Genomic DNA, 16308 nt, shown 5'->3' with positions numbered 1-16308 from the left:
TGTAGTTATCTATCTACCCATCCATTCCTGCATCCATACATACATACACACAAGAGTAGCTTCTACCCATATGTTTCTCTGTGGGTGCTTATGTTATGAATAATAACGCCCTGTGTCTGCAGCCTTGCATGATTTTCATTGCTGCACTCACAGAACTTTGCCAGAGGTCACTGTTCTCTGTGTGACTTAATCAAAAATAAGCATGAAGCGTTTTCAAAAGTTTTCAAAAATAAACTGATACTCCCCAAAGAAAATGTTTATTTAAACACAGAACACGATTAAGTAATGCTAAATAATCCAGTTGCATAATCCCTGAATCGACACTGCAACGGCAGACTTGATATGGAGTGTAATTAATCTTACTGCTGCAGAAGAGATCTGCTGTCCTTGGGGCAAAACACATTGCTTGAGAGATGAAGCAGCTCACATGATTGTGCTGTGACTGTCTTCTGAGGATGTGGGTGTGGGAATTTGTGTTTCTTTTTGTTTTGATGAGAGCACAAGCGTCCCACTGCTCTTGTTGTCCTCCATGTAAAGCTGATGAGAAGCATCGGTCCTTGGGCTGCCGTCATCTGCCTGAGCACTTTTCCATCAGGCCAATAATCTGGAGGGAAAACCTCTCATCAATTTGGCGCTCCAGTGAAATCCTGGAAAATGGGAAGCTAAAAACTTGGTAGAGTTTTAGATCTGTGACCTTTATTTTGTAGCTTTTTTCCTACTTGTTCTTATTTATGATGATTTTTATTCGTTCTTTTTATTAGTGGAGGGCTTGAATGTTGTCACAGCTGCTTTTTCCTTTGCCAAAATATAGGTTTTGGCTAAGGTCCGCTTTGTAAAGAATCTCTACAGAGCATCCCACAGGGACTGTGACAGATTCTCCTCTGGCATCCAAGAGGGCGTTCCACTTGTGAAAGAACTGAAACACAACTTCTCTCTGGATTATCTGACATTGTGAACATCCACTACCAGCTGACTCTGTTCTTAATAGATGGGTTCAGCCTTTAACAGGTTCTGCATGCAGTTCTGCTGCTGCTGCTGTGTTGCTGATGATGAAGAAGAAGAAGATGAAAAGCAGCCTTTAGTACCGTAAGATGACACAGACAAGCATATCATGTATATCACGTACAGCCAATGTTTGAATTTGTGTTAACAGCTCGTGTCTCTTCTTGTCTGCGTTGGCTGACCGCACAGTGCGGATCCGTTGGACTATTTTACCCGTGAAGTCCAGAAGCGTCGAGATGAGGAAACAAACCTGTGGAGTGAGCCGGGAGACCCCAGCCATTCGGAGAGACAGGATGACCGGGTGCTCTACTCTCTGCTGCAGGCCAGGCAGAAGACCCGCATGGGCTCCACGGTATGTGGGGCAGGGACTAACAAAAATGTGTTTTTTCAAGGTGGAAAAAAAGAAAATCTGACACAAATAGCTTAAAAATAACTGTATAAGTTGCAGTTCAAATTTTACATTTGAAATGCAACATTTTACATTGCACTGTGAGTACTTTTTGGAGGTTATTTGATTATCCGGTTAATTTAAATGCCTTTTGAGGTTATTCTCCTTTTCTTGTCCAGGGCTATCGTCGTCTGAGTGTTGATATCGAGGCCATGAGAGACACACGCAGAGAAGTCAGAGAGAAATGGAAGACAATCCTGGAAAATCTAGGTGGGGCTTGACTGATGAGACATGCTATAGTCTGAGAGATTATTGACAATCCATGCTGAGATTATCTGCCATATTTTCCAGGTTTTATGGCAGAAGCAGACTCTCTGCTGGCTGTGTCTGCTGGGGGCTCACATGACCGCATGCGTAACGCCCCGAGAGCACGTGCCCTCCTTCACACACTTCACTCTGAGACCTCCATCTTCAACAGCAACAAAGAACCACCACCAGAAAGATATCTTTTCATCCTGGTGAGAAAACGGGGCTTGCTGGTGGGAAGTGCACCATCACTGAACTTTGACTTCATACTAAATCAGATTAACTTTGCTATTGCCTTCTGATTAAGGTTTGAAAACAGCCCTGTGAAGTTTAGTTCGAGTCACAAGTAGATAAACTGCATCATTCATGGGCAAATATGATCGATATTATTCTTTAATAGATTGCCAAGGCTGTCCAGCTCTCATTATAGTGTAGATTGTAATGAGTTAAGATGGGTTAAGTGGTTTAGTCCAAATAATATCAGTTTTATTTAAGTTGTAACATCAAAAGAGTAGGAAGCTGCAATTTAATTCGGCTTTTTAAAAAACAACAACAACAACTCAGATTTCATTCAGCTTTGTATCATGACAAAGAAAGGTTGGCATATTATGGATACAACAAAAATCCCACCTTTTTTTCTGTCTGTGTTCATATTTGGTTCCGTTCTTTTGCTTCAGCCTGTTGTTTTTCTCCTTCTTTACAGGATCGTCTCCTGTACCTAGACATAGCTGAAGATTTTGTGGCAAAGGCAAAACGCTTCTACCCTCCAAAGGATGACTCTGACGAGGAGACGCCGGGTCTCTCCGTAAACCTGCCGCTGCTGCTGGCCAGGATGGGGGCCATGAACGGAGGAGGGGAAGATGAGGAGGAGCAGAGCGAAAAAGATGATGAAAACTTGAGTGACTGAGCCCAAGATCTATGAGCTGCAGTAATAAGAGACACAAAGCAGGGGGCAGTAGTCATCAACCCTGGAGACCTGGTTGACAGCTTTGCATAGCTCTTATTCAAGTGTTTGTTGCCTCATACAGTGTTGTTGCTGCTTTTTTGGAAGTTCTAGGCTAAAATATTCCCCTCTCTCATTTAGCTTGACTCTTTTTTGTTTAGTCTGGCCGAACTCTAAAAGGAGATTTGCAGATTTTGAAATGAATCCCACGGATGAGTATTAACTGTGTTTTTTCTCTCCACCAAAGAGTGTTATCGGGGTTGTAGGCGGTTCATTGTTCATGTGTTGCGAACCTTCAGGGTAACTATGTTCTTCTGAGCAATGCTTCTTTATAGTTCTGTCCTATGATTATCAGCACTCATTTCATTCAATCATATGATCAGTAAGAACGCGGAATAAATAGCACACCGATCTGATGTCAGACTTTCCTCTAAAGGTTTTACAGGAAAGAGTGTTTGCATGATCACTGCTTTAACTCATTTGAATCTGTATGTGGTTTAAAATATTTGAAGAATAGCAAAAAGAAATGCAATGCGAGTACTGTAAGTTGAATTTTTAAGTTGGTTGTTTGCGTGACTGAGATGGAAGAATGTTTTTCCTGTTCAGCAATTTGCTGAAAATGTGAAAGATTTATACAAGTATGCGATAGTTTGTGTTTTGGTGTGAAGTTACCTTGAAATAAAGTTCCAGCCTAAAGCCTGTTTTATGTAATGCCACATGCATCTTTCTCATGTCAGGTTGCTTGCTATTCATAAAGTTACATAAATTCAAACGAGTGAACTAGACTCTAATTTTCAATGATATTTAAAATTACGTTCAGTTAAGCGTACTGAGCAATGGAAACTGTGGCATGGGAGCAACAGTCTTTTGAAGTGGAACGTAAGAATCTTCTTCATCTGTCTGTATACTCTCATGTGGCCCGTCAGCTGTGCATCCACGGCTGGCTTGGACTCTGTCCCTGTTCTGAAGCGGCATGTCCAGCGTCTGACCGTCCCAGTGAGACCAGGCCGGGTTGCAAGATGGATGGTGATAATGGTGTTTTGGTAGTCAGCTGTTTGTTATTGTTATGTAAGAGAGAGCAATACACTGTCGAGGGCACATGTTTGAACACGGCACCAGCCCGATGGTACAATGGCGCACAGATCCACAAATAACTGGTAACAACTGAGTTATATGAAGCACAAAAGTTGATACTGTGTGCAGGAATTAATACAAAGCCAGATCCCTTCTTATTATCAAGTATAAGTGTCAGGTTGACCTGTTCCTCTCTCCTCCCAAAGTCATTTTCGTGTTACAAATAAATCCGACTTAAAGTTCCCCTCTCACAATATTTTGCCATATTTACCACCTCCTGACAAGCCTTGGCTTTATCCTGCAATTGCCCTTCTCTTTCTGTTTTCCCACCTACTCCCTATCTCTTTTGCGGTGACAGCTCATTTAAATGTCACTTTGCAGCAGCTGTGGCGGTGCTCTTATGCAACACAAAGTTCTTCCCGGCCGAGCCAGGCCTTGTGCTGGTGGACAGACGAGGACGGTGGGGGGTGATCACTGTGACAGACCTAACCTCATCACTGCTCACCTTTACAAACTATACACACACCCCTGGCTCCATTTGCATAGCATGACTCACCCGAAAACAGCTAGGAAAGGGCTATCTGATGGCCTCTTGGATTTTGGCTTGTGCGTGTACAAATAAATAGACAGCACAAATTTAAATTGTCACTCTGTGTATTACAACTGACTGCTTCACATAAAGTAGCTTCTAATAAGACATGACCTCAACACAGAAGGAGCTTGCATGGTGACTTACTGGGTTTCTGAAATGGCATTCAAGGTTGTCATGGTGTCATAACATGACTGAATCAATGACCCAGGAGATGCTTATCGTTTTCTTTTCTCAGTATGACACTGAGCGACATTTTACATATGTACTGGCAGCCTGCTGGGAGATTGTTGAAAGAAAAGTGAAATATTTTTGGAATTTGCAGGCAAATGGATGTTAGCCTTTAACTGTTGCCTTAAATATGCACGACACGAAGAGTCAGTGGTGAGGAATAGCATTAATTTACCCGAAGTCAAGAAATATACTCAAAGAATCACAAAGTTATGATCATATTTGTTTTTCAGACAATCTGGCACAGTACAGCAAAAACCTTAAAATAAAATAAAAAATCGATTAACACATCAGGCTTCTTTTGCTTGGGATGATTATATTTTATGCTGTGTCTGAGGTATATGATATCTGGTATATGATGATATCAGTACCTGATGTGGATTAGTGAGTCAGAAACGGGAATCGGTAGTAACATCAGACCAGCAGATAACTGTCAGAGGTGAGTGTGAGTGTGTGTGTGTGTTTCACAGCCTGTAACCCGAGTTGATTATGGCCTGCATGGCGCTCTTTCACTGAGGTAATGAATCACTGGAGACTGAGCTCTCACTGCTACTGTGAGACAGCGCAGTGTAATGGCATCTAATGAGGGGGTATGATGTTGTCATGAAGCCTGGCGGGGGTATAAACTTATTCAAAGCTGTATTATGAATAAAAAAAACAGCATGAGAAAAATGACACTGCTATTTGTATGGCTTTTTCACCATTTTTCTCACAACTGACTGTATATAAAAGATGGATGTTGCCACTGTGACATAATGTGGTTTGTGAACTCACATTTTACACCCTCTATAGCTTCCGTGTTATTTTTGTTTTTTGGAGCCAGAGGTGACAATACTTAGGCAAGTGTGTGAAATGCTAATTTGTCAGCTAGCTTGACAAATGCTGTCCTAAAGCATGGACATAATTTTGCATTTCTTTATCCTGGTTCTCATTTTGATGTTTTTTGGCTTCATGTCTAAAATATTGTGGTTAACACAAACTTTAGATAATTTTCCCATGTTGTTATAAATATTTAGTCAGGTATTTGCTTGTTTATCTTACATTATAAGCAAGCAAATTACTCATGAATTTTGATCCAAGAGATGGCGTGTGCTGCCAATCATCAAATTAGACTGCAAAAGTTAGCTTGGTATGGCCACCTTTATTCTTTAACCTGAATGCTGGTAGGCAAGCTTTTGTAATTTCTTCAGAAATTCTTCAGTCATCTTTAGAAATACGGGTTTCAATCCATGACTAATAGTGCTCCATTGTGTTTTTCCATATATATATTCTTTTCCTCCATTGGGAGTGTGTTTGGGATCAATGTCATGCTGAAAAATGAAGCAGTCAAACACTTAACACGCCAGATAGAACTGCATTGTGAATCAAAATCTGAGGGTTGCATCAATCTACTCTGACAAAATCCCCCAAACCATGACAGAGCGCAGAGATGAGTCCACTGTCAGAGGCTATAAGATGATCATTTGTAACCTTCGCTAAAGCTTCTTCTGTACTGTAATGAGTTCTGAAACCTGACTGAAACTCTTCAAATAAACCATCCCTCTGCAGATTATCAGTAAGCTGTTTTACATCTACTTTTTCAAGATTTTTTTTAGATGAAAGGAAGGTTGAAGATTGGCTTATAATTAGTTAAAACCGTCGAGTCACGTGATGGATTTTTAAGTAACTGTTTACAAAAAAGAAAAAAGAAAGAACTGGACTGAAAATTAGTGGGTAGTTTCTGGCTCTACAGGGTTGGCTTCGGTTGGCTCTCCTTTGCTGCTTTGTGTATATCATGGCTATAATCTTATTAAGATTCCTCTGCTAAGTCTAAACCATTTGTGTCTGTCTGTGTACATGTTTACATTATTCCATCCATAGTTTCTGTAATATTTCCCCCTCTGTGATCACAGGTGAAGTGGAAAGAGTTGGGCTGAGTGATTACAAGAGCAGGCCCAGCATTCAATTTGAGAATCAGGGGATTTTCAGCCATATTACCCCTGAACCCCACTGCAGGGAAACTTCCAGCTGTCAGGGAATGAGGCACGGAGGACTTGGTGTCAGATGTCCAAGCACACTGATTGTAGAGTGACAACATGAATCTAAAATAGAAACAGAGCATCTATAAAAGCTGTGGACAGTCCTAAGCCTGGACATAGACAGCACTAAGAAGGACAGAGATAGTGGAAGAGTAGAAGTAAAGCCGACTGAAGCATCACTGTTTCCTGTTACCTTAGGACTGATCAACAAGACCCACTCAAGGCGATAAATCTATCTGCACCTGAGAAGATGCCAATCTGTACCGTGCTGGAGAAGAGCAATGGTGTGCTGGTGGGAGCTGAGCTGACCTGCAGTGTGAGGGAAGACAACAAGGCTCAGAGGGAGAGCTATACTGCTGACTGGCACAGCGTTAGTCTCAAGACTCAACCTCAAGACAGGTAGGACCAATGAGATCATGTCTTATTATAGGTAAGACCCTATAATATGATAAGTTGCTTTTAAATGAGAGGAAAACATTCACTAGGCTGTAATTTCAAACTTTTCTTACTCTCATAAAATATGGATGAAGATTGACTTGAAAATTATTCTCATAGTGAAAAGCAGTTAAATGTTAATTGGGAAGGTAAATTACAATAAGGCCCTCAGTAGTTTCTAACTTCAACTTTCCTTTGATGCCCACAGGCAGACCATGAACATGAACGACACTTCTCGTGGGGAGACTCTGTCCCGGCAGTGGCAGGCACGTTCACTGACACAGAAGTGTCCCTCTGGTGTCTTTAGGGTGGGCACAGTGGAAAGAGGGGTCAGGGAGCACCAGTTGCTTCCAAAGAGAAACACCCTCCCCTTGCCCATCTTTACCCCCGCAGAGCTGGGTGTCAGGCTCGGACGTGGAGCGCCACACACATTGGAGGACCTGCAGCCATTTCCCACTCCAGATGGAGTGTGTCCCAGCAAGAGGACGGTGGATGAAATCACCAGAGATCTCCCTCCAGTCAAGCCGACCCTCATGGAGTTTGCCAAAGCACCCAAAGCCCTGGGGCGCTCCATGTCTCAGGAGGCCCAGAGAGGGTGAAAAACAAAAGGACAAAAGAAAAAGATGGGATGCTAGGGAGAGACGAGAAGGATGACAGATGGGAAAGAATATTCAATAAGCAGAGTGTGTCTGGAAACATTATGACAAGATGTATATAGATTTACCTCTAGTGACACCTAATACTGTAGAAGTTTAGCACTCTAAATCTCATATCTTGTCATTGTTGGCATTTTATAGTGATTGGTATTAGAAATGGTTATGAGAAGATGTTTGCATTGGGACAGGGAAGCAAGGTGTTCTCTTAGCTGTGCCAAAGCCAATCTCTGCATGTGCTGGCCAGCTGGCCTCGACATATCTGTTAATCGTTCAGCGTGACCTAACATTTGTATGCACTGGTGCACCTTAACCATTTCTTTTGCCCTTTCTTTGCGTATCGGAAAGTACAGTCTTCATGGTGTAAATGAAAGTGTTCAGAATAAATAAATAGATGGTAAAGTATAACAAAGGATGGGAAGAGAAGGGAAGAATCAGAGAGGAAATGGAGGGCTGAGGGATCAGGAAACATGCCTTAGAGCTGGTCAGCCTCCAGGACTGCCTGCCAGTCTTTCATCTGTGTGAAGGGTACAGAATGCACTGGCAAGATCAAACGCTGCAGCTGTAGATATGTGTGTGTCCCTCTCTGTGTGAGTGTTGGCACGTCTAATCACAGTAACTTAGGAAAACCAATAACCTTTTTTTTAATGTGCATTAACTGATCTGCCTTTTTAGTCGAGTGGCAGCTCATATTTATATCTGATAGAGGAACAGATACTGTTATAGCTTAGAATACCTGTGGTCATGTAAATGAATCTGAATTGTGTGCAACAATGCTGTAATATTTTGTTAGACATCTATTATTTTTACTAATAAAAGGTGAACTACTCATCACGTCTCTGTCTTTATGGTTGATGCCTGAAGTGCAACATAAACTTAATTTGATTACATTTTATTTGTGGTACAACATGAAAGAAAATAGCAAATGATTAAAGCCTAATATAGAGTAGATTGTTTTTCCAAGGATTCGGGAGGGACATCAATAGCTCTACAATGACCTGCAGGTTTACCACTATGTAAACCGAACAATATAATAGAATGGATGAAAATGTATTGGTTCCTGAGGTCAGTTGGTTGTGGGTGGAAGAAAGGGAGAAAATAAATATAAATATGCAAATAAATATGCACGCAGCAACCAGAGGTTAGAGCCCAAACCATGACTTGTTCCGGTAACAGAACAAAGGATCACTTGCATTATGAAAACATGCATGCACATGCTCCGTTATGAGACAAAGATGCATAAACAGCTGGGGATCTGTCAACTATAATTTAGATAAGAATGCATTTTCACTGTGCCCTCCACCCTTTAAAACAGACCCCACTTTACGTCCCTCATTTATCTTTCATGTGTTTGTTCTCAATCACAGAATGCACTCATCCGCTCTTAGTGTGCACAGCTGAAATAGAAGTACTGCCTCACCCCATCTCCACTATATCTCTATGTACAATTTACTCAGTCTAACTTATCAATTATTACTCCTGGCATTAGCTGCCCTTTTCCAATGAAACTTAATTCCTCCGCTGATTATATTTGTCTCTTTAACCCCTTCTGACTCATTGTCTCTGTGTGATAGGCAACGCGTGGTGGTTTGATATTAATAGCTGGGTAAACATTCGCATTGCCCTGGAGACAGGCAAGAGACAGCCACGAAGGCACGCTCTTCCCATTTGAGCTCTTAATCCTAGTGTTTTATCTGAGATCTGGGTGTGCTGGCTTCAGTCTCTATCTTTTAAATCACCCTCCCACACTGCTGCTGAAACACTGTGCTAACTACTCAGCGCTGTCACAGTACAATCGAGATTTCAAACTCCAAATGAACGAAGGTTTCGAACCTCGAAACAATTTTCAGCAGGTGCCAAGGAATGTGAAAATTGAGATGGCGTGCGTTGTCAGAGACAAATCCATTAAATTGACACTGAGATTTTTTCCTGTGCCTCAGCCGTCTCGGCTGCAAGGTCCTTTCTGTATTTGGCAAATTTACCCTATCTGCTGCTGCAAGTAGGTTAATGTGAACTTTGAGATTTGGGTCCAACTGTCTTAACTCATGTGTGGGATGGGGATTAAACTTGACCTTGCCTGTTTTCTTGCCTACTTTCTTATTTTTTAACATACCCAACATTTGAATGAAAACTATTTTCATCTACATGGACAATGTTTCCTGTCATGAACAGAAGAAATAGTCATCACTGTGTCAATAAGAGAAGATCAAACAGTGGCACACTGCGAGAGGTGCTTTTCCTAATGTCTCTCATGGCATATATGCTTTAAGCATGCAGAGTCACCACTGATGCTTGAAGCATCTTGCTTGTTGTCTGTTTCTCGTCGTGCTTCTGTGATAGATGTCACCATGTGTTGCTGCTACCTACTGGATAATTTGGGTAGTGTAAGTTGAACAAAGACTTAAAAAAAGAAAAGGAAAAAAGAAATTTTTTATCTTTCATAAAAAATCAGATGTATATATTTGCAATAAATAAGTAAACATCAAACATAAAGATGAAATCATCATCTTTGTTGCCCATTGCAAAACCCAGCTGGTGAAAGCATTAATAATTATCTTCCCTTCTTCTCTTCTTCTGCTTTGGCAGCACTGTTGTCCTTTGTAAAAAGAACAAAGACAAAACATTACAGAGATCTAAAGCTTCTGATTAACTCATCTATTCAGCCATCCACAATCAACTGCGCCATAATCACAAGCAGTGGCCCCAATCAGTACCCTTCTCATCACAATTATTGTGATGCTTGCTGTTGTCACCTCTTTGTCATTCATGCTGTTTCAAAAGGCCCCAATGACATCACTAGTAGACCGTGTTAATTGGCTGTTGGCTGGGTGTTGCTGCGTGGATGGTTTTACCTGCTGCGGGGATCGAGTTGACATCTGCAGTCCCAGAAGAATTTGTCAGGCAACAATGAGATAGCCTAAACACACATATAACTGCTTTTGCCTACACTCATTGGTCAGTTTATTAAGTACACCTCGCTAGTATCAGGGTGGACAACCTTTTCCCTCATAACTTAATCTAATCAATATGAACATATATTTAATAAGGTGAAGGAAATACAGTCCAGAGTAGTCTATGTAGCTGATGTACATCCAAGATGCAAATCTCCAGCTTCACCACACCCCAGACGTGCTTTATTGGCTTAAGTTTTGGTGACTGTAGAGGCCTTTTAGTACTTACAATGAACCCCTTTTAGAACATTTGAGCTTTGTGATATACTGCATCGTCCCGTTGAAAGCAGACATCAGAAGATAGAAACACTGTGGTGATAACAGGATGGATATGGTGAGCAGCAATACTCAGCTAGGCCCTGGAATTTAAATGAGGCACCGTGAGGCTCAAAGTGTCCTGAGAAAATATCTTCTATACCATCACATCTGTCAAAGCATCCTAAATTGTTAATACAAGGCAGAATGACATTATTCTTATATGATATTTATGCCAAATTCGGACCTTACTATAGAAATGCAACAGCAGAATTGGAGATTTATCAGATCAGACAATAGTTTGCAATTTCCTGTTTATTTAATTTTTGTGAGCCCTCATAAATTGTATTCTCAGTTCTGAGCTGACAGGAGTGGCGCCCTGTGTAATCTTCTGCTGCTGCAGCCTGTTTGCTTCAAGTTACCTTGGTTATAGCGAGTGACTATTTGAGTTACTGTTGTCTTCCTATCACGTGGAAGCAGTCTGGCCAGTGTCCTTTGACCTCTGGCATCAACAATACATTTTTACACAGAGAACTTCCGCTCATGGAAGAGTTTCTCTTTTTTGGACATGTCTGTGTAAACACTCGAAACTTTGAGGGAAAATCCCAGTGGATCAGCAATTTCTAAAAAACTCAGACCAGCCTGTCTGGCATCAAGAACGACACAATGATCAGTGTCATTTAAATCACATTTCTTCCCCAATCTGATTCTTTTTTTGTTTGAATTTCAGCAGGTTACCTTGACCAGGTCTAAATGCCTAAATGCAAGTTGCTGCCATGAAATTGATTATATAGTTGCATCAACAAGCAGCTGAAAAGGTGTACCTCCCAAAATGACTGGTGAGTGTAAGTTATGATCAAAAGTCCTGTGACAAAAAAAGGGTATACACATGATTGGGTGCATAATTTTGAGTCTCATCAGTAATTTGAGAAAAATTTTAAATGGTTGGCACATGACTTAATGTTATTCCTAGATTTTATGATTTAAAAATTGGACCGCTTTAGTTATTACAAATTAATTTTTAATTAGGGTGGCTGTAGCTCAGGTGGCAGAGCAGGTCAGCCACTAATCAGAAGATTGGTGGTTCGATCCCAGGTTGCCTCCTGGCTGCATGCCAAATATCCTTGGGCAAGATACTAACCCCATGTTTGCCTACTGGTGGTGGTCAGAGGGCCCGGTGGCGCCAGTGTCCGGCAGCCTCGCCTCTGTCAGTGCGCCCCAGGGAAGCTGTGGCTACAACGTAGCTTTCCATTGCCAGTGTGTGAATGACTGAATGTAGTGTAAAGCGCTTTGGGGTCCTTAGGGACTGAGTAAAGCGCTATACAAATGCAGGCCATTTACCATTTAATTTTTCATAAACGGAATGAAAATTCTCAGAAATTTGTACCAGGGAAGTACTTTCTATAGACTTTCAATATGTGGATGTCATTTTCCAGCTGCAGCTGCACATCCAACCTGCTACCCGAAACAACATTTCTTGGTTTTTCTGTTTTTCTGATGTATGATTGCTTGGTTAAGAAATGTCCTTGCACAGACGTTTAGCAGACATTCTTGCTTCATTTTGCTTCATTGTTATGCATAAGGCTAAAAAAAAAAATCTACTACATCATAAAAAAATCTACTTAAATATATGCCATCCAAATTAGCAGAAATGGTCACTATAATTTCCAAATTATGAGTACATTTGAGCCACGCAGTAGTGATTTTCATGAATAAATATACACACAGTGAGGCTGTGTCTGAAAAATGACTTTGAGTTTAAAATCTTATATTTGCTCTGTCTGTGTAAAATAAATGTCGGTTCCTCCTGTGAAAACTAAACCTGCTGGCAGATAATGATTTGAGGCAAAAAGAGCTAAAGGAAAATGAATCTGATCATTCTATGTCTCGATTAGTTTTAAAATTTAATCTGATAGTTAATACTGTGCACTAGCAATAATTAGTTGCCATATTAAATGTAATAGACATCACCCATGTCTGTGTTTTTGTCTTCATAGTTCTGAGTGGCCTGAGGCAGGGCAGGACATGTACTGGGCACTGGGTAATAGCGATGAGCATCTGTGGGTCGGCCTCATTCTCTTGAATTAGAACCTAGTCTCTGGGAACCTGACAGAGTGAAGGAGAAAAACAGCTCAGATTAATTTTTCAGTGAGAGAATTTAGTCATAACAAAGTTTTCACTGTTAAAACTTCAGTTCAGTAACCCTGACAATTACTGAACTCATTTCTATTTAGTTTTATGGCATTGCATTTTAGTAATTGCCATCCCGATTCACTTTTTAAAAACGTTCTTTCTCTCTATTTTTGATTACATACCAAAAAATTAGATACTTTTAAGCTATACAGGAAAAGGTGAATGGCTCCTCAGTGCCAAGTGTTGGCAGCCGTGCTGTTTCCTTGATCTGTACATGTGCTACATGCTCACATTACTTGAATTAACATCCTGGCAATGTAAATGTGTTGATGATTTTTAGTAGGTTTAGCACTGGATACAGCATGGGTTTTTAATGAAATGGTCATGCTAGAGGACTTGCTACAAGATTATATTACAATCCATGCTTTGTGCTAATAAATTTGCGTACCAACTTTTATAGCAAACTACCAAGAACAGAGAAAGCACTTGCAATGGATCATCAACCTCAGTTGATTTCTTTTTCTGGTATCCTTGTCAGTGATACATTTTTCAAACCATGCAACACAAAATGTTTAAAAATCATGTCTTAAGCGATTTTGTCTTCTATATGAACAAAACTACTAGCCACGTTCTTTGACATCAGGGGGTTTTGGTACCGTTGCCACAGGTGTATAAAATCAAGCACCTAGCCATGCAGTCTGCCTTTACAATATTTGTGGGGGGAAATGGAAAAACTGGTCAATTTAAAGACCTCACTTTGTTCAAGTGAAACTTTGTAACACAGGTGGTAATGTTTGGGAACCACCACAACTCAGCCATGAAGTGCCAGACCGTGTAAAGTTACAGTGTGGGGTCCCTGAGTGGGTAAAAGTCATCAACATAGTGGGTAAAAGTCATCAACACTCTGGTCCATGTCTGTCTGTCTATGTAACTAACTACTCTGAAACTCTGTATAAAGTTTTTGTGTATCCAATGTACATTTAAAGAAACATTCCAATATTAAAAATAATTAAGATTAAGTCTAAAGTATCCCAAACATCAGTGTTTCTACAATGAGTGGAATCAGTTATATAATCTTACTGAGTTGAAAGGCTCTTACTCTTAAGTGAAATTAAGTAAAAATCATTCAGTTTTGTAAAATCTATTTATTAGTGTTTATCAAAAGGTGATGAGGCTTTAAAAGGTGACACTTCAATTTAATGTGGTTTTGGATTTCATGATGGTGAAGCTCATATTCATTTTTGATTCTCTTCTTTATTCCTAATAGAATTTAAATTGTTTAATCAAATCTAACCTGATCTAGAAAATGTACTGAACTCAACTGAACCCAAACTAAAGAAGAACTGTTGTTTCATTAGAGCCCCCACGGTCCTCTTGTTCATAATGATCGGGTGGATTTGGGAATTCTGGGTGCTCATCAGCTCCACTGTATAGTATTAATATTGCCTACTCATACATGGACACACACACATGTCACCATCTGAGGGTTGTCCAATTGTCTTATCTATTTTATCTGCCTGCAATTCTGTTTCGCCTCCCTCAGGGTGACTCAGTGATTAACCCACATTGTGTCAAGCAGACGTGGTCATTGTGCAGTGCCAAGCTAAATTTTTTTTCACCGTCTTGTCACTTAAGATTTGTTCGGCAATGACTCACCCCACTAAATTATTAAAGGCCTAGCACGCAACAAAGAGTCAAGGGAAGTTGCCTACATTTCAAAACTCATGATACACGTATGTGCTGACAATCCATTCAAGCAATATTTGTCACCTTAATAAATGATACAGTTCCTTTCTTTTTTTTCTGAAGCACAATGATGCAACTTTCAGTAACTTGGAAAGCTGTGGGATAACTCACCATCTTCAGAGGATTAAATATTTTTATACAGTAAATAATGTAGTAATGATACCAAGGACTGCTCATGCAAGGAACACGTGGCTCATGTGAAACAGAGGATGGCTGGCTGAGCTCAGCACACATGTGGTCATTTTTTTCAAATATAACATCTAGTGTGTGTGTGTGTGTGTGTGTGTGTGTGTGTGTGTGTGTGTGTGTGTGTGTGTGTGTGTGTGTGTGTGTGTGTGTGTGTGTGTGTGTGTGTGTATGTGTGTGTGTGTGTGTGGTATGCTTGGGTTTCAAATTCAGTGTTTTCACTTTTTGTTATCTTAAAAAACAAAATGAGGGTTTCATATTCAGCACATGTTCAGAATAACAGATTCATATTAACAACACCAAATTTTACCTCAACATGAAATGAAAGAAAATGAGCTAAACAAAATTACCTGTAACCATGGCAACTAGTGATCCTAATGTTAATGGCAGAACTGACAAAATTATATCATCCCTCCAATGCAACAAAGACGTGTGTCCAGTCTTAGATAATCACCACTCTGTCTATAGTTTATGCCTCATTTCTGCCAAAGACATTGTGTGATCCATGAGCAGAAAACTTCAAGATAAAAACAGTGATGAAATTTCCATTTAAACCGAACCCAGGCTTGTCATTAATTATCCCCTTAAGCATAGCTGGACTGGCCATCGGGCATACCGGGCATTTGCCCGGTGGGCCGCTGGCGATTTTTTGTTTTTATGGGCCGATCGATTTTTTTTTTTTTTTTGGAAGGGTATAAATAATGAAAGGTGTTGGATTGGCCAGTTGGTCATGATCGACTCTGGGCTGGACCAATTACAGCCGAGGAGGTCGGATGCACCCTCCCCCTTGTTTAGCAATCTTATAGACGAACTAAAGAAAATGGAGAACAAAAAAAGGAAAGAAGGTGCAGAAAAAATTAGGGCCAAAAAGAAACGAGCCCTTCAGGCAGACGCTGCCAAATGTGTAAAAATAACTGAATTGTTTGGCGGTAGCTATGGCATAGCTTCCACAGATTTAGCAACATCAGCAAGTGGTGGAGGCCAGCAGGTGGATAAGGGAAAGGGGAGGCAAGAGGAGGAGAGACCGAGGCGGCCGCCGGTCATAGTGGCAGAGGAACTGAACTTCAGGCAAGAAGTTATGACCTGCTGTCTGTGTCAGATATAAACCAAGTTTAGTTGTAGTTTGTTTTCGTTGTGCTGACTTTTTTACAGGCGCTTAGAATAACTGGTACTGCGTACTAGCTAGCATGATGGAGTTTATATACTGCTGGGCGGGTGCTATGAAGTTACTGATAGTAAATTTTATTTTATGCTTCAGGTTAGTTTCTCAAACTCCTCAAAATCTTAACAAATTGTGCCAATCCTTACATGTTGCACCAGGCTGATTTATCATCTAAAGTGGAGAAGTCTGTGACAGAGGAGACAGAAGAGCAGCAGAGAGAGATGGAGAGATGACTT

At 40.6% G+C, this 16308-nt stretch overlaps 2 protein-coding genes across 3 annotated transcripts; both read left to right on the top strand.

Moving 5' to 3' along the window:
- Positions 1-425: 425 nt before the first annotated feature.
- LOC113019989 (melanoregulin) lies at positions 426-3340 on the top strand. Of its 2 annotated transcripts, XM_026163659.2 has the most exons (6): positions 514-673; positions 812-1086; positions 1192-1354; positions 1570-1660; positions 1742-1908; positions 2400-3340. In XM_026163659.2, exons 2-6 carry the CDS (start codon positions 989-991, stop codon positions 2601-2603), a joined length of 723 nt encoding a protein of 240 aa, XP_026019444.1. In that variant the 5' UTR covers positions 514-673; positions 812-988; the 3' UTR covers positions 2604-3340. The 2 variants fall into 2 exon arrangements, with proteins under 2 accessions (XP_026019443.1, XP_026019444.1); XM_026163658.2 differs by having other exon boundaries at positions 426-1086.
- A 3323-nt stretch (positions 3341-6663) lies between these two features.
- tcap (titin-cap (telethonin)) lies at positions 6664-8470 on the top strand. The gene is made up of 2 exons (XM_026163657.2): positions 6664-6950; positions 7195-8470. The coding sequence occupies exons 1-2, from the start codon at positions 6802-6804 to the stop codon at positions 7583-7585; spliced, it is 540 nt and encodes a 179-aa protein (XP_026019442.1). The 5' UTR covers positions 6664-6801; the 3' UTR covers positions 7586-8470.
- Positions 8471-16308: the final 7838 nt, after the last annotated feature.

Source organism: Astatotilapia calliptera, chromosome 4 (assembly GCF_964374335.1).
Source record: "Astatotilapia calliptera chromosome 4, fAstCal68.1, whole genome shotgun sequence".
NCBI classification, from domain to species: domain Eukaryota; kingdom Metazoa; phylum Chordata; class Actinopteri; order Cichliformes; family Cichlidae; genus Astatotilapia; species Astatotilapia calliptera.
This window is presented reverse-complemented; position numbering and strand designations above follow the sequence as displayed.

What these genes read in the sequence shown, in the direction of transcription:
- LOC113019989 (XM_026163658.2), top strand. Translation starts at nt 989, where the DNA reads ATGGGTTCAGCCTTTAACAGGTTCTGCATGCAGTTCTGCTGCTGCTGC. An exon ending in AGACCCGCATGGGCTCCACG is followed by an intron (nt 1,355 to 1,569) that starts GTATGTGGGGCA and finishes TTTCTTGTCCAG; the next exon opens with GGCTATCGTCGTCTGAGTGT. An exon ending in AAAGATATCTTTTCATCCTG is followed by an intron (nt 1,909 to 2,399) that starts GTGAGAAAACGG and finishes CCTTCTTTACAG; the next exon opens with GATCGTCTCCTGTACCTAGA.
- tcap (XM_026163657.2), top strand. Translation starts at nt 6,802, where the DNA reads ATGCCAATCTGTACCGTGCTGGAGAAGAGCAATGGTGTGCTGGTGGGA. An exon ending in AAGACTCAACCTCAAGACAG is followed by an intron (nt 6,951 to 7,194) that starts GTAGGACCAATG and finishes TGATGCCCACAG; the next exon opens with GCAGACCATGAACATGAACG.